We start from the raw sequence: 24,719 nt of genomic DNA, 5'->3' as shown, positions 1-24,719 counted from the left end.
CGTCGCTGCGAGTCCGGCATAAGACCGGCAGAGGCGATATGCGATGTCGAGTCAGACCCGCCATAGAACCGCAAGGGGTTAAACGGCTGTTCGGAGCGAGAAGCACGGGCAACTCGAAGTGGGTCGTCGTGACATTTTTACCGCGACAGCATGATATTCCCGCGGCGCGAAAACAAACGGCCACTTCGACGCTGTGACTGGGCTCTCAGGTATTTGCGGGGCCGACATATAGCGCGTACACGCGCTGCAATGGTGATGCATTGTCGTACAGAGATGGGCAAAAATGTATCTAAAATTTTCAAATAAAAGATAAATGAAAGTTATCTTTTATCTGTAGTTATTTTCCTGAAATACATATTCGACACAGTGTATCTGTAAGATACTCTCCAAAAAATTTCATTTGACATCTGTAGGTTATCTGAGCTCGAAGTAACTGCGTATGCGTATTCAACGCCTCTAGCGGCGAGAAGTTATTCAAGAGGCACTATCCGTAAGATACAGCGTGAGAATTTTCAGTGTATCTTTCACAGTTATTTGAGAGTCGAAGCAGCGCCACCGTGTATCTTGCGGTTGTATCCGTCAGATTTTGGCTATTGGAAATGTATCTGTGAGATTTCAATGGGACGATTTCATCTTAACCTTCAGATGTATTTGAAGCTCGACGTAGCAAGATACTTTATTCAATTTTTTTATTCGTGACGAGTATTTCTCAGAGATGAAATCACATGTATCTTTAATCGTAATTTGTATTTGATTTCAAATACATCTTGATGCGACGTTGCCAAATCGTAACACTAAATGTACAAATGATCGGTTTAAAAACTGTGGAGCTCATAGAACAAGGGGAGCTTGTAGGCTCCTAAAATTTCTTATTTTTGAAGGTTAAACGTTACCACGGTTATGTACGAAATATTGTAAAAGTTGTGAAGTATTGTCAATATTTAATTTTGTACCTCACACCATATAGATGCATTTAACTAAATACATACAAGTCATAAGTAAGGGAAGGAATTGGTAAAAGAAAGAAATAATATGTTATTAATAAAGTAATTCAGTTCATATTTGTCAGTAATTTTTAAAACAATTTTTGCTCGTTAAATAACACGATAATTGTAGATTCTATTATAATTTTTGCAGGGTGTATAAATTATCTCTATTTATTTTTATTAATAATTTTTATTCGTTTGAATACATAAATTTTACATTTGTGCATAAATTTATACAATTTATACTAAATTATTAATAATTTAATAAATAACGCAAGGAGTTGTTAAAAGAAAGGAATAATATGTTATTAATGATATGTTTTTATTATAATTTGTGCAGGGTGTATAAATCATTTCTACTTATTTGTGTTAATAATTTGAAACTGTTTTGTTTTTTTCCATGGTCCTCCGCTAATGTAAGTCACATCTGTATGGAAATACTATTTTCTTTCTGATGAACTGATGTTTTGGATATCTTCGCTGCATCTAAAAATTAGAATTTCTTGGTGAAAAGCATTGTCCAATAAACGGGAAGATTTTTAGCATGAATATATTAGGTTGGAGGGAAAGCTATGTCGTATTTTAAATAAACAGGTAATTTTGCTTGTAAATCAAAACACATGTTAACTAGCGAGTCATGGGAAAACAGGAATTGACAGGTTATCTGAGAAATGACAACATATTGTAACAAATAATGAAAATTATATAATTGAATAATATTAAACATGTATTTTTATAAATTAAATCAAATGTTTTCTTTAACGCTAAACCTACCGAGCCTCAAAAGTAACTGGTACACACATGTTCCCTTATAAAAATGATAAGATTGATTTTATTTAGACTTTGTATGGCTCCTATTGTAAAATGTGCACTACTACAGATATCTATACAATTGTTTCTTATGAAATCAGTATTATTAACTTTCTAATTGTAAAATAAAAAATCTGGAACTGGTCATCTTGACCGCTGTTGGTAGGATTAGTGTTAAAGTTAAAATACGCTAGAATTTTCTCTCCAACCTAACAATATTTTTTAATTTTCCTTTTGTCAGTAATGTTTCAATGTCTGAGAAAATAAATATAAAATAAAAACTTACCTGAAATGACAGTGACAAGTTTCACCAACACAATACCAAGTCATCGGAAATCAGGAATTGACAGGTTACCTGAAAATGTCAACATATTGTTACAAATAATGGAAATTATATATCATATCAATAAAATAAAAACTTACCTGTGACAGTGACAAATTTCACCAACACAATCGCGTGACAGGTGGCTGAAGTTACCGAAACACTTACACACGCTTTTTATTAATTGGAATACTCTATTACAAACACGTGCACAAGCATGTGCTAAACTAACTTCACTACACGTAAACTGACGTAAACCCACGGCGATGCAACGCGACGGTCGCTCACCTGTCGCGTAAGCTTATTTGTACGGTCCCCGATATATACATAAATTAATATATTGTTATAAATATATATATATATATATATATAAGTATGTACAAAATAAAAAAATATAAATATTTATATATATTTTTTTAATAAAAATTTATTTGTTTAAACAATTGCTTAAATAATAAACAGTTATTTGTTTAAACATCTGTTTAAATAATAAAATGTATTTGTTTAAACAATCGTCCAAATAATGAAAATCTATTTGTTTAAACATATGTTTAAATAATAAAAATTTGTTTGATCAAACAATCGTTTAAATAATACAAATGTACTTGTTTAAACAATCGTCCAAATAATGAAACTCTATTTGTTTAAACATGTGTTTAAATAATAAAAATTTGTTTGATTAAACAATCGTTTAAATAATACAAATGTACTTGTTTAAACAATCGTCCAAATAATGAAACTCTATTTGTTTAAACATGTGTTTAAATAATAAAAATTGTTTGTTTAACCAATCGTTTAAATAATACAAATGTATTTGTTTAAACAATTGTTATAGTCCTTATTAGAGTATCCGAATATGGAATAATAATGAAAGTCACTGTAAATGTAAATACGTTCCTCGTATTACATTACATATGTATTACGACGTGGCAATGTCGCATCAAGATCTCAGTGTATTTGAAATCAAATAAAGATATCAAATAAAGATACATGTGATTTTCATCTCTTCCAGTTACTCGTCACAAATACAAGCGTCAAATAAATCGTCTGGCTAAATCCAGCTTCAAATAACGAATACAAGATGACGGATAAATCTCGCGCGACATCTGGGGATTCAAATAATCCATATGATTACGAATCTATTTCTTCAAATAAAATCTGACGGATAACTCTGCAAGCAAGTTAACGACAGATACAACCGTAAGATACATCGTGGCGCTGTATTCGACTCTCAAATACAAGTCGAAGATAACCAGAAAATCGTCGGAGAGACAGATGAATAAACTCTCCAAACCGCAGCGCTCGACAGATGAAGTTACAGATACATTGTGGCGCTGCAATCGACTTCGAATACAAGGCGAAAGATACAGGTTATTTGTATCTAGAACGTATTTGAATAATTTTGTATTTAGATACTGCCCATCTCTGTTGTCGTACAACGGTTCTCTCGGTTTACGACGCCACGGTTCGATATTCCGCGCGGTGTTCGCGTTGCTTCATAACAACGATTTACTGCCGGCGACGTCGCTTCCTTGCCGTCCTTAGAAGGTACGGTTGCTATTTCCACAGCGTCAAGCCCAATTAGGCCGTTCTATATGTCAAGGATCCCCGTTATTTATCGAGTTTGATCATACAAACACCACTCCGAAATTCTCTTCGCAAACGGCCGAGCACGGCAAAACTCCTTATTTGCGTCTTACAATCATTTCGTTTTCTCAAGGGAAAAATTCAAAACTAATTTTTTACTATTTAGAAGAAGTTTTAGAACATTTTGTTTTATGATCTTTTGCGATTTTTCGGGCAACTTAAACGTCCCATGCTCGTGGAATTTCTGTTTCTTGAAAATGTTGAAAAGAGCGAACAAAATGGTAATCCGATAATACATCCTTTCCGTAAACAGCACATAACTTTTTCTTTCGCGCACTGCATTTTTATCGTTGCGGTAATAAAAAAAAATAAAAGCTGATGGGTTATCAAGTTGTGACGAAATGACATGAGAAATGTCAGCTGTCAAGATATACTAGGATTTAAGTAATAACAAATGATAGCAATGCCATTTCTACATCTCTAAAATACACTGTCTGTTACAAAAGCTAAATCTACCAAACAGAAACTCTAATAAAAGTTGAATACAAATTGTGCAGCAATTGCACAGTCCCAAACTGCCTTCCTCTTCCACGACAATAAAGTGGTATCGGGCGAAACTTGCACGTATAAAATTAGTATCTAGCGATCGAACAGAGGCCAGTTCATGGTAATTTAAAGCTCGCAGAATAGAAAAAAGTCAAGCGGATCGGCGAGCGGCACAGCGGCGAGAGAAAGTTTTCTAATTAATCGAACGAACCGCGCCGGATAACTGGGAAGAGCCGATGAAAAATTCTATCCCGCTGCCACTGTTTCCGGGGGAAAAAATTCCGTAGATGTTGACCGAGATTACCAATCGATAGGAGATTACTGGCTATACGGCTTGGCAGGAATAAAGAGGGTGGCGGAGAATCGTTTCTTTTTAAATCGTACGGTCCTTGCGCTAAATCAGATCCACCCCCGTCCGAGGTCGCACCCTTTCGAGAAGCTATCGAGAGCTCGTTAAAAAGGAATTGCCCCGTAATCGATACCCGTAGAATCTTGGGAGTACCAACTGTTCGAAAATGGAAGAAAAGGGAGCGGGGATGAGCGCGACCATAGAAAGCAACGGAAGACCCATATAAATTAAGACGGCCACCGCGTGAACCAGAGAGAACGGAAACAGAAACCTTCAACCCCCTTCCTTGGACAGAGAGAAATGAGAATTAGATGAAGAGTGGGCCGGGCCGTGGGGAACGACTCTATCTGTCGACGACAGCTGCTTCATCAGGTTCTTCACCGAGCAATTTGATCTATGTAACGCATCGCGGCAAGAATTATGGCGCACGAGCCAGTGGTTTCTCGAATTATCAATTCTCACGACGCTGCTTCATCGACCGAGTACACCTTATCCAATTTCCTGGCGCCCCTGAGCTGGATTGTGCTCGTAAGGTTGGACAAAAATCGACTCCGATAATATTCTATTCGCGTGTGGATGGAAACGTTAAAACTAGAGGAAGTGTTAAGGAATATATGGTTGGTGAAATCTCGTATCTAAGAGTCTTGTGAATTTTATTTCGGTCATTGCTGAATAAAGATCAAATGAAATTTTTCTTTCTTCACCCATTAGTAATAAAGGATTGCAACTTTCTACGGCATCGTTGCGAACGGAGAACTTCGGTCTTTAATTAGTCATAGTCCGAGTGGTGAAAAAAATTGTTTAATCTCCGCGAAGCCATCTAAAATGATGAAACTTTCATGAAAATAAAATTATCTTCACTTTTTCCGCACAAAAGCGTCTTACAAGAAGAAAACTTGGATAAGCGGAGGCAGAAGTTTCACCCTTCAAGACGAACTAAGGAAGATCGTTGCCTGATGTTTCCGCGAAGTTGAAGTCGACTGGGCAGTCACTCGAAACAGTTTTCGTATACTCTTCGAAACAGAGGAACTTTCTAGGAACGAGAAAAATATTAACAATCGCATCGTTGACTTATTTTCACGATCAGACAACAGATAGTTCAACAGACTTCCATCATCTCCGACAACAAAGACCGTCCGATCGTTGGAGCAAAAAGCGTTAACACACGAGCGAGCGTTCTGCTCGACAACGATGAACATTTTCTTGGAGGGTTGCATGTCGAGCAGAAAAAATCCCATTTCCAGTCCATATAAATAAGAATCGCGCGTTCATCGGTTCGCTGGAGGATAGAGTCACGGTCCTGCGATGTCATTTATTTCCTGTTTATTCCCATGCTCGCCCCCGTTCCAAACTCTAGCCGGTTCGTTGGCTCCAGGAGCACGAGGAGAGACGGTTACGTCTCCAGGTTCCTCGATCAAGAGAGAGAGAGAGAGAGAGAGAGAGAGAGAGAGAGAGAGAGAGAGGCGGACGCGTTAAAATTCAATCCGGTAGGATTCGACGAGGCGGAGCAGGGAGAACGATCGACTACCCCGGAACGGGGACTAGGTAAATAAGGTGTGAACGATGAGTTATTGCCGCGCAAACTTTCTCGCCTCATCCGTTACCCACACCGAATGAATTCTTCTGGCCGCCGCGCCACACCAGTTCCCCGATGTCCCGGGAACATCGCGTGCCACTGGATGTGTTCCTGCACCTCCTCATCCTCCTCTTCCTTCCGTTCTTTCGGAAGTCGAGACCAGCGGCTTCAGACACGCCGTTAGGCAGTCAGAATGAGAAATGGCCCCGCGGGATCCGGTCCGCGTGTAGGTAACACCGACGACGGCCAGCTTGTTGAGACAAGTGGTGAGTTTAGCAAGCTCGAGCTAACACGCTGGAACGATCCCGGTGGTCGGGAACCGAAGATGACGAGTCGTTGATGCGTCGAGTACTCGACCAAGTCAATTGCCCATCGATCGGGAGCCTTCGACTAGCAGAATTCACCCGGTGCCTCTGTTATCGCATGTGTTTCGTATGTGTGGATTCGGAACGTATCTCCGAGTTTATCTACAAAATTGTATGCCTTGATCGAAAATTTCTACACGGACTATATGTATTACATATGAATCGAAATATACTATACAGATAATAGAACTTTCCAATAATACGATATTCGGAGAACAGCCCATTCCAATAACGGGTGCTCTTATAACAGAGGTTCTATTGTATTCAATGCATGGGGTAACGGGTTTATAAGTTGGGATTTATGGGAGTCTGATATAATCACAGTTTTATGTGAAACATTTTTGTTCTTCTTGGGTACAGAATGTATATTGGAAGGATTCCTTCTCATAAAATTAAGTCGCTGTAAAATACGGATGATTGAAAACAATTTTTATGTGAAGAATAAAATGAGCTATTGAAATCTTTACAATCTGGATAATTGTAAAATAAATGAATTTTGCTTCACCATTAGATTCAGAAATAATATTCATCCAGTTCCATTCTTTCAACAAAAGACCGTCAAGACTTCCGTAAAGTAAACAACTGGATGACAGACTCGAGCCAATGAACCGAAATTAGCCACATTTCATCGGCCGGGGGTTAGTCAACATTATTATTAGCTGCTCATCGCCGAGATGGCAGTCGCGTCAGACTGCATAAAGTTCGTTCTGTTTTCGTTGATGAACTCGTGAAAAGAAAAGAAAATACAGTCGACATCCTATTTGCAGAAGAATAATTAAACTCGAAACTTTGACGTAGTTCGACAATTCGCGGAGACACGTTGCCAATTCCTCTTCTGGCAACAGACGCCTAGCCGAGAGCGCTTCCCTGCTTCCACACGACTAATTCACCGAAATCAAATGTAATTATCGAAATGGCACACTTCCTGCCTGAAATCTATCCTTACTAATTTCAATCTCGCGGCTTGGCTTGATTAAAGCAGCCTCCATTCCACGGCTACATTGTTCTACGATTGACGATTCCATCACCGGACGTTATGGGTGTGCTAGCCTGTGAACTCAGCTGGGCGAAAGCCATTTTCGATGCGCACCATGAGGATGAACAATCTCTTTGATTAAATGAGTGCTGACGATACAGCTGCCGAACACGTTTCATTTTCGATCGGTATTTGAGTGCCCGAGAAACGAGATATATTTTCGACTTTATTTTCTCGCGTAGAATCATCCCCTCCACATTCATACTATTTTCGGACATTCTGTAGTTCATGAAACTTAAAAAAGTCGTTTTCTAATAGAACGGTTGACTCTCGAGATCTATAGTTCCTTGGAGACTTTCGTTCTTCGCGTAGGATGCAATGAAAAAAAAACTTTGACCTTGAGAATAGGGTAAAGGTCAATTCTGCTGTCGATTTTTTGAACAGATCTCGGCTGTACTTCCGAAAGGCACCGGTGAAAGGCCGATCGAGATGAAACTTCGGCAATTTATGCATTTAGATGATACAGGTTCTCAATTATAAATGCGTCATAATAGGTTTTCGATGCTTTGTATGCTGTTGCAAAAATAAGAATTTGCAAATATATATGCAAATGCAGGATGACATTTACAATGGGAAGATTATGCGATGGGAATGAGTTTGGATTATGTTGTGGGAAGGGGGCGGAGAGGACCGGCCGTCAGGCCTGCCCGACCACGTATACGTAAATTCAATGTAGTAGTAGCTGCAGTGTTTCGCAAATATCTCAAAAACTAAAAAATACCCGAAGTTAAAATTTTATATGTGGGGTACTTCCACATTCTTCATGACATGCTCCACATTTCATATCGATTGGCCACCGGTGCCTTTCGGATTAATATCCCAGATCTCCAGTGGTGCAGAATCACGCTGTAGTGGTCAGGGCATGTAATTTTGAAACCCCCTGTATAGCCTTCAAGCGAATTTTCGTTAGCTCTGGGATTTGAAGAAAAAAATCGGCCATTGCGAGAAGGCGGAGTTTTGCGAATATTTTTATTTAGAACGATGACCTTGATAACATATTTTAAGGTCATCGAGAACTCTTATCAGAAAGAAATCGGTCATTGCGAGAAGACGGAGCTTGTGAATACTTTTATTTAGAATGATGAGCTTGATAACATATGTCAAGGTCATCGAGAACTCTTATCAGAAAGAAATCGATCATTGCGAGAAGCCGGAGCTTGCGAATATTTTTATTTAGAACGATGATCTTGATAGCATATTTCATGGTCATCGAGAACTCTTATCAGAAAGAAATCGGTCATTGCGAGAAGGCGGAGTTCGCTAATATTTTTATTTAGAATGATGATCTCGATAACATATTCAGTCATATTCATATTCAAGGGCATCGGGAACTCTTATCACCTGGAACCGCAAAGAAATGTGGACCATTCTGTCTTTCTGTTCTCGACTGGCCGGGGGAGAATTCTGTGCACGGCCGTTCTTTGGCAATATCACGGTCACACGTGCTCATATATCGTCACACTTGCCGCAGAGAGGAGGAGCTGGAGAACGCGCAGCTCATCGCCGCGAGATTGTAAGTAAATCTCGCGACCTGCTAGCAGCGACTTCCCGGTTAAGCGGAACGCACGCGACAAAATTACTCGCCGTGAGAGGATTTTCGGGCTGTCTCGCGACTGTACCGCCGAAGGGGGTGGAGGGACTAATACAAATAAAGGGTGGGTTGGACGCGAAGCCAGGCGGAACCCCTGACGGGTTCGCTGTTCCGTTTAATCGCCTCTTTTGTTTTGCTGCCGGCGGAGTAGACACGCCACCCCCTGCCGACGAAGAAACTGCGACGGTGTGCACAGCAGGGGTAAGGGGTCGAGTGGAGCGCGACGAGGGAGCAGACAGTTATATTGCCAAGCGAACTCGGTCAGGTGGAGCTACATCGAAAGTAAACCGTGAGAGACCGCAGAAAAATTTACCGAACCGATCGAGATCCCGTTTCTTCGCGGCTCCCTCCTCCGTCGAGGCTTTCTGCTATTTTTTTTTTTTGGATGATCATTCTGCTTCGTTCGTTAAATTACCGTTTCTGTAACAAACAACGAATTGAAGAGAACTTTTTTCTAAATTGGACTGAATATTATCGTAACTCAAAATCTCATATTTTAATCCAGCAGCGAGTACCCAATACCTTGAATGAAAGCAGATTGAATGAGGTTGAACCAGCAGATAAATTGGATTTCACGATTCTCTAAATTGTTTCGAAAAAAATTTGCATTGGACGCGCAATGCAATAATTAAAACCGATATCAAACCGATCGAAATTGCGCTTATACTCTTCCGCTGTCCGTTCTTTTCCCCTGTTCGTGCCCCTGTCTATTTTGAAATCGAACGGCCCAGGTAGCGTCCATACGTTGACGAGGCTTGGTTTTTTTTTCTTTGCAGGCGAAAAGGCTGACATTTCGCGTAGATTTGCATGTTATGAATAATTATGAGGGCCCGGCCAGACCGGCGCGGCGCGCGGATGCTGGGTCTAAATCTTTTTTATGGAAATCGCGACTTAGCTAGGGAAGATATTCGAGCGTAAAAAAAATTCCGCGCGCACCTCTGCTCGTATCCCGATACGAGGCCGGCGTGTTACGAGCGAAAAAGAGGAAGTAGAGGTAAAGAGTCAAGGGCCCGACACCACGGTAAAGCCGAAAGATTAATCGAGCCCATTGTTACGCTCGAGGTAACGAGTTTATTTCAAGATGGCCCCACTCCTCTACTTCTCCGACAGCGAAACGCTCTGCTCCCCTCGCCGCCCCGGATCATTTCAAGCAGCGTAATTTAATAAACCGATTCAATGGATTATTCGTGGTTACGACTCGTTGGTATTTGAACGACGACCTCTGACAGCCGAAATATCCCTCTTTGAATCGTACATGACCCTCCGCTATTCGCAGATTAATCAAGAACACCCATTCCTGATCCCCCAGCACGTGCACGAAGGGATGGGACTGAGACTTGATACCCTCGATACATTTATATCTCACATCGATAGCTCGTGTATCGATCAATTTCACGGCACGTTTCCAAATAATTTGAAGCGCGTTCGAGTTAATTGGACCAATTGCTGCCAATTCTGGTCTCGCTTCGCAATTAATTATAATTAATATAGGTCAGAAATAAATTCTTTCCGCTCGTAGATTCCGTGAGAATCAAGAAAATATAACAATTAGACTGCGGATTAAAGGAATCTAAAAATTTTATTGTTTCGTTTCGAACTGATTGAATTTATTGAAAAATTTAGTTTGCATAAAAATTTGAAGTCCATTGATAATAATTATATTCGCGGGTCACGAATGACTCTGGCATAGGGAGGCCAACATGTTTTGGCTCGTACAGAGATATATAATGATATAGCACTCACGATTGTAAACTATCTTCTATCTTGATATTGTCACGAGTACTTCGTGATCGCATTTAATATCCGTTTGATACCGCAGTGTATTAGTCGCGAATTGATACATGCGATTAATGAGTACGTCATTAAATTGGCCCCACCAGCGGACGTTTGATCAAAATTTCCATCGACGGAAATATCTATCGAGCTTACGCGAACATGAAGCGAAAATGCTTTCAAGTGGTCAAACGCAAAGCGATTTTGGGCCCACTTTAACCAGATGAATGACCGGCCATAATCACGCTATTGCAGTTCTACTCGAACGCGGTGAACATGTCTTCTGAATACAGAATACTAGACTACGGATCTTTATGCATTTATGACAATAATGAATTCTAATATGTTATATGTAACTCATTCGAATTATTACGCTTTCAGCGTTTCACGTGGACAGCGAAGCAAAGGATAATAATGAGCATGTTAACATAATTAAAAAATATCCATTGTTTTCATTTCCAATTGCTCCGTTTAATGAGCAGTCTTCAAAAATTTCAATTCAACCATTTAACTGCGCACGACGAGTTAATTAGTCGTTCGAGTTCGCTATCGCTTTTCAGAAATTTTTCAATTCCTCTTTAACTGAAAAAATAACTCGTGTGTAAATGCTGGTATAAACTGCATCGCGTTCACGTTGAGGAACGATTTTAAAGTCACTCAATTAAAATATCGATGAGAATGAAACCGTCATTTTGCTGAGATCTGTGTTTAGAGTTCGAGAGGTAATTGCAACGACGATATCAGCATTTTATTTATTGACTGCGAGACTTCTACAGCGATAAACTGGAATATTAGTAAGTCCTCCGATACTTCATCCGACTCTGATAGAAAGATATATTGCCAAAGTTTGAGAGAACCCTGGAAGGTTTCAAGCCGCTACTCGTGCCCCATGAAATTTCACCACGCGGCATGGCGGCCCAAGCACTGAGAGATACGTCTACGCAATCATATCAATACTTTCGCTTTCTGGGATTCCACTTTTATTACCTCGGGGAGGAATTATCAGGGAAGTTATCGTAGCCATAAACCTCGGCGAAGGATCGGTATTTGTGATTCCGTACCGCCTGGAGGTTGATCGCGAGTATAATAATAATCAGCAGAAATATAAAAAAATTATGCTTTCATACGCTCTATTCGCTATAAAGAAGTATCGATTCAGTAGTCTCTGCAGTGATCTCTTCATTTCCCGTGCGTTAGCAATGCGCACTGCTTTATTAGTTCATAGCAAACACTGCTGAACGAGATCCTGCAAAACAAAAGTTATATCGACGTTATTCACTTAGCAAATACGTGTATTTTTCAAGATCCTATAAGTTTGTCTTTAATTCCTCTGTTCTCGTTAAAATTTCAAAAGTTTGTATTTCATTTCCGTTTTCATAGAAATTTCAATATCAGGAATTTAATAAAAACTCGCAGGCTACCGATGAATATTTTTTGAATATTTTCGTTTAACAAACGCGTGAATATTATGCGGATGTTTGAATATTGTGCATATGTGTTACAATTATTGTGTACATATGCTCATTTCATTCACAATAAAATCGAAATAATATTTACGATAATTTCAAACATTCGTATTTTTCGAATAAGCCAAATACGTATTTCGTGCGTGTTTTGCTTTCGCACGTAACTGACATTTTTCTCCGCGCCAAGCACGTTTTGCGTTGCAACCATTTTTTTGCCCGATAAAATCTTCCGTATGTTAATATTGAAGGCATGCGTGAAAATACGGTAACACCGGCCGAATCGGGTGCAAAAACCACATGGAATTACGGGACGATCGTTTACATAATAATCCGGAGACCTCGGAACGTTGCGTGGCTGCCGTGAGTCGTAATAAATCAGATTTAAAAAAACCATGTCCCTTTTTGAACCAACGAGATTCCATTTCGCAGTGATTAAAGACCGACCGGCCATATTAATCGTGTAAAACGTTACTGCCCCTCGTTCCCAAATTATATCACGTCGAACCAAAGAAATTTCAGAAATATTAACGACAGGTTCGCCACGTCAGCGTTCCTTTACGTTCCGCCAGTCACCAGACGGACAGACCAGAGGGAAATGACGTCGCAAAAATAGACGCGGATTTCAACTGGCGTTTGTGTCACTCGCCATTTTCTATACTGCCACAATGCTAGCTGAATTAAATATCGAGCCCATAATACGGAAAGTATTTCAAACAGTATTTAAATTTAGCAACATATCTTGTTGAAAATATGCTCATTAATAGGATCAAATGCTTTATTGCAACGAATAATACTTTATATCGTAAAAACTGAATATTTAACTAGTCTTGCATACATGTACAGGGTGTATCAAAATTTAGTGTCACGGTTTTGGCAGATGGTTGTACACTTTCGGATCGGTAGAGATTTATCAAAAGAAATGGCCGCAAAATTGACTTTGACCATGAAATTCAAGGTCAAATTTTTTAATGCTTGTATTGCATTCTACTCACTATGGGAACCAAACCTTGACTTTAAAGGTCAAAGTCAATTTTACAGAAATTTCTTTTGACAAATCTCCACCGATCCGAACGTGTACAACCATCTGCCAACACCATGACACTCAATTTTGTTACACCCTGTACATCCATTGACAAATGTACCCATAATTATGAAAGTGGTCCAAGTCAAAATTTAAAAAAAATTGTTTCAATGATTTTAATCCCTTGCTCTCTACTAAAATTCTAAACAGAGTCTAGTAAATATGTATGTTATTAATTTCATTTAAACCGAACTAAAATTCTTTTGTGGTTTTGTTAAATGTACAGCTATTGCAGAACATAAAGGCATACAATCGATATAATTTTTCTCCTCTTTTAGGAAATTACGGTCTACAAAAAAGTTCTGTCAATTGTAAAATAAAGTGTAGGACAAGGAGTTAATGAAATTTTGACCGATTTGAATTTGGTATGATATAGAACTCGAAAAAATATTTGACACGTATTTTTTCATAGCTGCCGATATACGATCACTTCATCCGGCACAGTTACTACTCGTGGAACCTATTTACCTTTATTACTCTTTCGTCTTCGGAAAGAAAGGACAGTGTGTACACCCTTTACTCACTCAGTATAAAACGTAACTGTCGGCGTCCTGGAGTCGAATGACGCCGTTCGAAAGAACTCTCAGGAATATCAGGGTGGCGTTCGCCACATCAGCGTTCCTTTTATGCGTCGTTAGACGGATTCATCAGAGAAACGGTGACAGTCGGAAGGGAATTTATCGACGCTGATTTCAAGCTCTGTAATCATCATGCCGACAGCCGCCGTCTGCTCATTTAATATTCATGATTCGTCGGCGAAGGTACACGGGTTCCGGATGAAGACGTTTTTTCTATAATTCGCCGGACCCGGCTTGGCGATGGTCTAGGCGTCGTCGTCGTCGTCGTCGTCGGGAGTAAAACAAAATCGACGCTGAGATTTTACACGGTACACCGGCAGCAAAAGGGGTACAAAGTTGCTCGCTAATGGAGAGAAACGAAAGGAAGGAAGGAACACGCTGAGAATCGGGTAAGTAATTGAAATGTTTCGTAGCTGGGGAGAAGGCAGGCGAGAGGCGTTCGTCCCGTTCGAAGCCGGGATAGGGTATGCGGGAAGCATGATAAGGAGCCGAGGGCAAAGACTTCAAAAGCATCCGGGCAACTTCGACGCGTCGAACTTCGAGACGAGCAATGGCCACTGCCTTCGAGTTCGGCTACGGACTCGGTCCACCGCAGATGTTACGTCACGTCCGCGAAACGCTGGTCTGATTGATCAAAGAGATCTCCCCGGATGGGTATCCTACCCGGGTCCAGCTCCGCTTTCTTTTCCCCCCCTCGTCGACCCATCCCCACGTCCCCTCCGACATCAATTACGCTCATCGCCGGACCGAAATGAAGGCACGGACCCGGCAAAGTTTTTTCGCCCGGGAAACACACGCTCGTATCTTCGATTCAAAGGTAAATTGGATTTTCTGACCGGGCACTTTTATTTTACTTCTGCCCTGAACACCAGAGCCACCGTCCATTCTGCACCGCGCGCGCTGCCAAATAAAAGACAAGACGTTTCGTATGCTGTTTCGAATTCGCTCGTACCGAGAGAAGTTGAGAAATTCGAAATCATTTTGGGTATCCCAGCCTGGGAAATATTAGGTCTCAAAAGTTTTTTTTTCATTCTGTATAATTGATCAAGATAACATTGTTTTCTTCTTATGGGTTTTCCTCGTCGCCTCAATTTCTTGGATTTTAGCGACGATTTTAGTAATATTGTTCTTCTCAGCAATTGTGTTTCCCTCGAGAAAAATGATCTTACTATATTTTTACATTTTATGAAGAATGTTTTTTCAAATCCTGAGATTATAAAAATATGAGAACGATCGACAATTTTGTTTGCTACGCTAACGAGAATGCATTCTCATAGAATTGTACAAACTCATTCGAGGCAAAATACGTATTTTTACGCATTTTAATCTCATCGCGAAAAGATACCGCAGTAATAGGTGCATTTACCCCAAATGTAGCATGTGCAGCATCACCAAAGCGACAGAAATCACGAATCCCGTATAAATCTCATATCGGAGGTACTTCCTTTCTTCAACAGTTTCGCCGGTATGTAGTCCCGTGTGGGCTTGGCGCGTTCGCATCCGCCGCGGGCCATCGATTTCACGAAGACAGACCAACGATTGGGATGAGCAGCCTCGGGGCGGCTCCCATCGGACCCATTTTCGAAATGAAGCTTCGGCTGTTGTCGCTCGCACTTCGCCGCTATCGGTTTACGGTGGAACACAACCGTGCCGCAACCGTCCGCGTCCCGTTCGGGGGCCGGCTAGGACGCTTCGATTTGATGGACGACACTGTCGGTGAAACGACAGCAATTGCTCCCCGAATGCCATGCCGGCCGTATCCCGCCACTCGAGGACTTTCGATTGTCTATTCACCTTGAAACCGCAGCCGTTCACGTCTGCGTCCGAGCCGCGGCGAAGTTACCTCGCGCGACAAGCAACCGCGATTGCGTGCATCCCGCTGTCATCCGGAAGTACGAGGTGTGTTAACAAAATGAAGGGAATTTATCATAATATAGTGCAGTGTTTCTTACGACCATAATTAATAGATAGCGGATTTTATGCATTTATGACAACAATTAGTAGGTGTAATTTGAAACAGTAAAACTATTAGAACAATTTATGTAGAGATACTGTTATATTATTCTCAACCTGTTTAACATATTTTAAAAGAAAATCAATTTCTATTTCTATTTCCAGTTTACTACTTACCATTAACGATTTGCATTCGGAGCTATTTCAACTGGAAAATTAAACATTTCTTCCGATCTAGAATACTTCCATTCCCCATGATTTTTGAAATTTTATGGATATAAAATTGGTATAATACCTCATACAAAACCCAAATGTTTAGTAATTGATGATTAGATACCGATATATTTAATAATGTAAACAATATTTTGAATACTGCTGCAGCAATTTTTAGTGGTGTCTCAGAGGGGACAACCAAGTGCAAAGGGTTAAACCTACCACCACCGATCAAAATGACCGGCTCCAGATTCTTTATTTTCAAAAATGATAAAGTTTAGAGTGTTCACCCTCATATTACCCTTAAATTAGGGGTTTTGCACACGATATCAATAAAAATTGTCGTGGAGGTAATTGTATTGTGAATTCAACACTCCACTAATTTATTTAGCATTCTCCGCCGTCAGAGAAATGTTTATTCTTCGCATATTCATATACTCATACCCCATGCCATCTCCATTCCACACATCCTGGCCACGAGACATATGATTACAAGCCAAAACACGATCCCCGAGGTGAAATACGATACCCAGAAGAAGGAGAAGAAGAAGATGATGAAGCGCGTGTTGGATCTCCTGGAGTCCGTGGACCGAAGGTTGAAGGGTTACCGTAGGTTCAGCGTTAGAATGCGAATGCGGAGAGCGCGCGCATAAACAATTTCCTCACAATGCATTCAATATTAGCGGGTGCCTAGAGAAGCCAAGCACAGAGGGAGCAATGAATTTTAAGCTGAAATGGGTAGGTTGCGTAGAACCGGGCAGAAAATCTAACTGAATTTATTCAAATCCCTATCGTTCTGCCCTTCATGCCAGAGGGCAGCCGCAATAAGTCACTGTCGCTGGTTCGGCTTTATGAATAATGCAGCGACCGGGTAGAGAAACTTATTTTCGCGTGGATACGGACAAGACAGGCACCGAGGACGCTGCGGGAAGTGCACAGAGATAAGCATAGGTGTGTTCTCGTTTAAGAACCGAGACCCAGTATCAGCCAGAATGCCGGAGAATCAGATGAAGATTTGTTCTATTCGACCGAGTGAAACGCAGTTGACACACTTTTCGGTCGCGATCGATACGTCACCCACACCGTGCACACGTAAGAAGATCACACTGGCTTTGCCCATTGTAGAAATTAATTCGTAATGATGTATTCTTTGACTGCGATTAGAAATTAATTTTATACATTTTATTGTTCCAAGTCGTAGTACTTCAAATAATTCGCTCATTTATTCCACTGTATTTCTGTTTCATTAGGAAATGATATTGTTGGAACGGTTTCCCTGTATAATCTCTTGTCAAAACCCTAGCTAAATACTCTAAACCCGCTAAGTCCGTACTCTGTTTCTAGTTTCTCTCCCCTAAACTCACTGGATAATCACTCTCTAATCGGGGGCTCTCAAACTTTGATCCTAACCTCACTGGCCCTCAAAACCTCTCAGACTCTCTTCTGCACGCTACCCGCACTTGGGAACGTTCATTCTAAACATAGAAAACACATACAACACGCGCACTGTGTTGCGTTTGCGTATATTCGAACAGTACGTATCTTTGAATATTGAAAATCGAATTTATTAAAGAATTCAATTTTAGAATTTTTAAATTATATTGTATAAGTTGGCAAATAAGTTCGCGACCTTCACATTTTCTCACAAACAAAGTCATTTATATATATTTTTAAGCACGAGTATTGTATATTAATTAGTCGCAAAATTCAGAGCTTTCCAATGATATAGTAGGGTAAAGTGCCCAAATATGAATCACTTTTTGTTGATGTCATTTTTCGATTATTGTAGAATGCTCTTTTCCGTCCAAAAAATTACCTGTTGTAGATGCATTTCCTCCCTATAAGATTCTGGGGTCAAGTGTGTTAAAAAATTAATACAGCTTGGGAAAATATTTTTTTTTTGTGGTGTATCATTTGCAGGTACCAGCGAACCTATATTTCTGTGAAATATTGTTAATTGGGCTAATAAAAATGAATCGACTAATGTCTATCATGTTACACTTCATTATAATAATACAAGCTATTTATTATTGATTCATCTCGTGCATACCGTACGCCATAAATGTGCAGCAATAAACGGAAAGAGAAGTTTTTAAATGTGAAAGAATTGATTTATTGAATTTTCGATCGGATGCAAGATACGAAGCGAGAAAAGTGCAGACATGATTCGCTTAAGAGTTATGAGGAACGAAGAGCAAAACGCTGTACGATCGGGCTTGTTAGAATCCGCATTTTTGGAGGCAGTTATGTTGCATGACATTTGATAGATTGACTGCATTTTGCGAGTGATCTTGATGGATCGTCTGGATGCAGCCGGTTTTATTGGCCGACTTTCCCATGCTGAACGTTCAATGAAAATTCCCGGACTGAGTAGCTCGCCGCGCAGACGTTTCGTAGCTTAGGAACCGAGTTTTAAAGTTAATGGCGCTGGTACGCGGATCCGGTTAAGTTAATAGGACTTCTTGGAACTTAGCCGCGTGAATAATAGATAAAGCAAAATTTGCAAGAACGTGGTCGCTTCCAGTTGCTTGCAGATGACAGAAATGTACGTCACTTCGAGAGTCGGGAGGCATTTGCGTATCTGCTTTAAGATCTGTTAAAAGCTTTTACGTATTCATGGAACGTATACATCTGGACAAAGTTCTTCACAAAAGTATGCTTGAATACTGAAGTTTTCTTTCGCAAAGATAGAAAACGCTACGATTGTACTTGATTTGTGGACTCGTAAAGATGAAAGTATATTCCAAGACCACTACATCCGGCACGATACCTTATCATAGTCATTTCTGGAATAACTCGAGAGTTTCAATGCTCAAATAAAAACACACTATGAATAAACGTAGTTATCAATTCTTGATATCTCTAAAGATTCATCGGTAAAAGAAATTGAAATTTTTCTGACACGAAAGAACAGACAAGAATTTTCCATGTTCCATAAAATTATTTAAAAATTATATTTAGTCAATTTTGAATGTTTAGGCGAATCTCCTACACAGAAAATGAACGACTTGGCTTGAATGGAGTGAAATATCACGAAGACGTACAAACAGAGGTGGAAGTCATTGACAGAACGTGTGGGCGTTTCGATCAAGCGAGGATGGGTTTTGCAATGGACACGAGCGTTAACGGGTCAAATAGAGCGCAATCGAAATCGGAACGTAATTCGATTAAATCCAGGGTTGGGAACGGCGTTCGAATCGATCTCATTTATCACGCTCGGCGGGATTTAAAGTGGCCAAAGTAATCGGCAATAATGGATTCGCCGCGCACACAGCATGAAGAACCCAGCGACGATGACGCGTCGCGGCGCCATGCCACGTGGGAACAAACAAGCGTCTTTAGCGTCGCCCACACAGAATAGACAGGGGGAGAGAGCTTTTATTGACGCGTCATATGCAATCGAATTTATACACACCTACACTCTCACTGTGAAGGTTCGGCGAATTCATTTTCTGCTAAAAGAGTTACGTACAGTGACTCGCATTTTAATATTCGTACATTTTCTGAAAGTTTACGTGTATGCCAATACGTGTGATACCTTGAAATATGAAAATATGGAGCACCTGGAAACACAAATGCTTCCAACGCAAATAATCTATTTGCATCTCCTTTTTCCATTCTGTTGGTTGAGACTTCGTTCCCAAGCTAGTAACAATTAAAAGTTGAAAGTACGAGTTCTGGGACGTGCCATTTAAACTCTAATCAGCTGAGTGCTCGGCTGTACTCACGCGCTTAAACATACAATAGTTGCAAAGCAGAAAATGGCAGTGGCACCAACGTGGACGTAAGTTTTTAACAGAATAAAATATTATACATTAACTATTGGAGCAGTCGCAAATACTTCTGTGTGAAAACGTGTCCACTTATTGCTCGAAATTAAGTTAATTGGTGTTGTAAATAAAAGAGATAGAAAAACTCTCTCATTTTGTTTGAATTCACGAAGGAATCGTTGAACAGTGTCTTTCCGCACCACCGAGTGAACTTTTAACCACGGGATCTCGGTGATTAAGTAGTTAATTCTATTCGTTTCTCCGGTTAGCCGTGATTACGTAATCGCCGGCGTGCGTCGTATTTGCGGGAAATTAAAATCATATTGCAGCCCGCGAAAAATGTGTTTCTCTTTTGAGCGGCGAGCGTTCGTTACTTAAGAGGATTAGCCGCGGGAAAAGAAACACCCGATTCTCTTATCATCCGTGCAATTAAACGAGACAGAAATTTCCAAGGTTTACGGTCCCCGGTTCTCGCCAAACAAAAACCCCGACTCGCAAATCCGCGTTAATTACAAGGCAGTCGCTTAATCGCGAATTCTGACTACAGGGAACTCTGTCTACGCTTTAGGGGATTTCGGGTACCGCTAGTTGAAACGGAACCGTCTTGTATACTGCAGGACTTAGTGAGGCTGCTGTACAAAATTTCGCGAAAACGTTGTCGCAGAGTTCAAGGAACTGTTTTGCAGAACAGCGATGCACATACTTGCAACAGTTCTCGAGAAATTCTGTCTTACAACAGAAAACATTAAACTCGTATTCCGGTTTAATTTTCTAGATGTGTTCTAGTCAAGTCCAACGTTAAGCAAGAATTTTGAAACTGCAATTGCATTGTAACATACGTGTAAAAAAAAATTAAATATTCCTTCACATGTTTTCCGTAATCAAATATATAGCAGTATCATGAGTAGACTGCGGTCAATTGCAATAAACTGCAGTAAAAATACATTTATTTTCTTCCTTAATATATTTAATAGGTCGAAGATAATGTAATAATATTTTTAAATTCTTCTAACGTTCACACTGTTTGAAATTACACCTCTCCATGGTTGTCATAAATGCATAAAATCCGCAGTCTAAGCATGAGAAGGACGACGGAAATTAATGTGTATGTAATTAATTAAACACCCCTTGGACATACCACGGAGGACATTCTCGTCACGCGTGACGGTTAATTAAATGAGGGTTGAAATGAACGACGGATCACACGGACAGCTTCTAACACTTTTAGTTTGAGACGGGGAGGAAACTTACCGGTATTCGGAGCCCTCGCTGAGTTGACGTACAGTGATAGGGAATTCACTAGGTCCGTGCGCCTTCAAGAGTTCCTGTAACCGCACCAGGCCTTCGTTGTTCTCGTAGATGATGGTGAAGCTTTTCCAGCCCCAGGCTTTCACTAAATCAACGTACGCCTGAAACATAGGTAGTCAATCATTGGCCGTGATTGTTAAGCAAACAATGTCGTGGGATTTTACAGGGATACTTTCTGCTGTTCACTAATGCCGGATTCATTCTGCTCGTTTGCATACGGGGTCCTGACGCGACTCGAATTTCAATGGCGTAATTGGCCGTGAAAGAGAGCGCGGGCAAGTTGAAAAAATCTTATCTCAGATTTTTAACGAATTGGTTAATAACGTGTTCTAAAAATGTTGTACTTAAACCCCTTGCTCTACAATATCGTGTCTGACTCGTGATGAAGATTCTGAACAGAGTCTAATAAATATCTATGCTACTAATTTACTTGTTACTTTACTTGTTAATGTACAGCTATTGAAGAATATATGTATAAGCATACAGTAAATATAAAGTTTCTCCTTTTTTAGGAAATTATACGAACTGCGACAAGGTTCTAATCACTGAAGCCGTAAAATAAATCGTAGGGTAAGGGGTTAAAAATGTTGTACAGCAACCTAATATGTAGATGCATGTGATTCTTTTAATCAGATTCAACCTCTTGATGGAGGTCAAATCTGCCGAGACCTTCATTCAAAGCTTTGCCTATTTCACTGGCAATCTTCTAAATCTATCTAGAAAAGAGCAGCCTTGGAAATGGTAGGACTACCATTAGTACCATTTTCCCGGTTGAATCTGGCGAATGATGAGCAGCAAGTTTCTCGCGCAACCGCAGAGTGTTTCATCAAGCCCATCGATGGAAAGTGAAAAACCGAGAGAGCAGTGGGATTCAGTCTCTCTCGTCTGAAGGAATCCAGAAGTTGGCATTGCGTTACGAAGGGCACACAGTGTGTTTAGCGGCGGGTACAGCGCGGTTCCACGGGCGCACGCTTTTACGTGGAAAACGACTATCACGGCCGCTCGCTCTCCAATGGCCGAATCGACCCGAGAAGCAACTTCGCGGCTGAGTTTTCACTAGGATCCCCCGCTCTCCTTGGCAGTAACTTGCATTTCGAAGCCGCTTTTCCGATAATCCGAACTTCCTAAAAGCGTCGGTGTATATTTTCCGGCGAGTAACTTTCGCCCCCGTGCCTCCAACCCCTACACCGATTCGAACCCTTGCTCTCACCACTTTTAACGGTTTCGCCAGCGCGCGCGCGCGCGCCCAGGTTATGCTTCCGTTGGTTTTATTCCGGGAGTCGGCGCAAATTCATTTTCAGAATTCGCTGTTACATTCGAAACGAGAGCAACGCGCCGCTGCACCACCGTAAACTGCGATTCATCGATCGTAATTTGCGGCGAGCCGGTTGATTAACGTATTGACCGGCGATACTTTCTCGCACCGCCTGTATTAATCTCTCCGACGTGTCGCGTCGCGTCGAACTGTTCTAGCGATATCGGTTTTAATTAGTTTTTCCACGGTCGACGTGCTAATTAATTGAGTAGCTCCTGCTGCTTAATTAGAATTTCTTTTGATACGGTCGAGATTGATTAGTCCGTTGTAGCCCGAAATGGAAGTGTGTAATTAGTGGGGACAAGTTTCAAAGAGATCAACGGAACTCGTCAATGATCATTAATAGGAAGTTCCCGATTCAATTGTTTCGCGATGTCTCTCTCGAGAGATATTACACAACTGAATTATTCGTCAATATTTCTCCAGGGACGTTACTTGCTAACAGTAATCACTGGTGCTGCAAACTCGGCAAGCATTTCCGGATAATTAACTGTAGTTAAAAACAGGAAGGATATGGATTTTATATATGCGCAGTGAAGCAGCAGAATCGTGATTATAATATGTACAGCATTTAATTCTAATTTGTTTTCATTGTGGTTCCTTTATAGACACAATAGATAAATATTGTACAACTCTCATATTATTAGGCGTACAAATAATTAAAGTATATATTCGACTGTCGAAAATTGTGAGGGCTACGAATTATTTCGTGCACCTAATAATTTATAACCCGTTAAACATTCGAATTGAAAGCAATGTTGGTTTCAACGAGAACATGATTTATTATGAATTTGGTCACAGCAGAAGTTACAGATACGAATATATTTGGTTGTTGCTGTTGTTTATTCTATAGCGAAGAGAATATATTGGCGATTTCTGTGCATCTCCCAATTAAGTAAACCGACATAACCAAAATAATTAGTATTGCCGAAATACGCGACATGATTATTATGTGCACGTTACAAAAGTGGAACGCGAATATTCCTAATTCAATTTGCAGGCCACCACAATAATTAGTGTTTCTCTAATTGCTTGTCGTATTTTAGGGTACGTTCGGAATACTCAGAACGCAAATATTTAATACAACAGGCATTGTTCCATGGTAATTTAACAAGCGTTAGTCAAAGTTTATTGCTATGATTGAGGAGACACTGTATTAATCTGGTATCCAATTAATGCCTCCGGAGCAACGTTAGTTTATATAAACTGAAGCTCTGCTCATTATACAACTGACATTTATGATATATCCTATGCGCTACGCGAATGTATTGACGAGTGTTTTTCATATGGATAGCTGTTTAATTTGTACATTGTTCGTTTCCCACAGTTACAACTCCGTCGACCTGAAGTGTCATTATATTAACTTGCGATCTAATTAACGGGCCCCCAATTAAGTGTATTAACTACGCAGTTGATCAATAATGGTCGAATATTTGCTCGGGTATCGATTATGAATTCACCCGCTCCAATAGAAGTCTACCTGCCGCTGCAATTGACGAGTTCTATACAGAGGTGAGCATCATTTAAAATAGTATTCTATAGAAAATAGTATTTTAAGTAAGATATACAATTTCGAAAATAAACTATTTCTACTTGTACGATCTGAACCTCAAAATAAAATATTTCACTTTTTGCATTGTTATAATACTCTGAGAAACCGCATAAACATACAGTCTATCTTATCATTAAGATACGATTTACACTCATAAATGTATTGAATTCGAACCATTATTTTCAGCAATAATATTTAAAATTGGAATTGAAAATAAGGCAAAACGCAAATATTTTCAACATTCTTCAAATAAAATACTATTTTAAAAAATTACTGCCTCAAATAAATGATTTTATTTTCAAAAATTACTGCATCTAATAAAATATTTTATTTTTAAAATTGTACACACATACTTTAAAATAAATAGGATTATTTATTATTTACTATTTAAAATACTATTTTCCCCCAGCTCTGGTTCTAGACAAATACAACCACCGAAGTGTTTGAAAACTTTAATGAATTGTACGGTAACCCCAAAGGGTATTCGTAAACTTTTTCGATATTTAAGAGGAAGCATAATTTCTCAAATTGTTGGTAGGTTT

At 40.1% G+C, this 24,719-nt stretch overlaps 1 protein-coding gene and 1 long non-coding RNA gene across 5 annotated transcripts in view; both read right to left on the bottom strand.

Annotated features, from left to right (window-relative positions):
* The window catches only part of Kair1d (Kainate-type ionotropic glutamate receptor subunit 1D), a 319,596-nt gene that overhangs the window by 76,512 nt on the left and 218,365 nt on the right, over positions 1 to 24,719 (bottom strand). For all 4 annotated transcript variants that reach the window (XM_076424118.1, XM_076424117.1, XM_076424115.1 and 1 more), the window contains exon 5: positions 21,254 to 21,411. In XM_076424118.1, the coding sequence (XP_076280233.1) occupies positions 21,254 to 21,411 (158 nt within the window). The remainder of the gene's footprint in view (positions 1 to 21,253; positions 21,412 to 24,719) is intronic.
* On the bottom strand, positions 1,290 to 2,546 carry LOC143209013 (uncharacterized). Its single transcript, XR_013009028.1, has 3 exons — positions 2,220 to 2,546; positions 2,083 to 2,151; positions 1,290 to 1,472 (listed from the first exon to the last, which is right to left on the bottom strand). It is a non-coding gene; the product is annotated as an uncharacterized LOC143209013 (long non-coding RNA).

Source organism: Lasioglossum baleicum, chromosome 5 (genome assembly GCF_051020765.1).
Source record: "Lasioglossum baleicum chromosome 5, iyLasBale1, whole genome shotgun sequence".
In the NCBI taxonomy this organism is placed as follows: domain Eukaryota; kingdom Metazoa; phylum Arthropoda; class Insecta; order Hymenoptera; family Halictidae; genus Lasioglossum; species Lasioglossum baleicum.
This window is presented reverse-complemented; position numbering and strand designations above follow the sequence as displayed.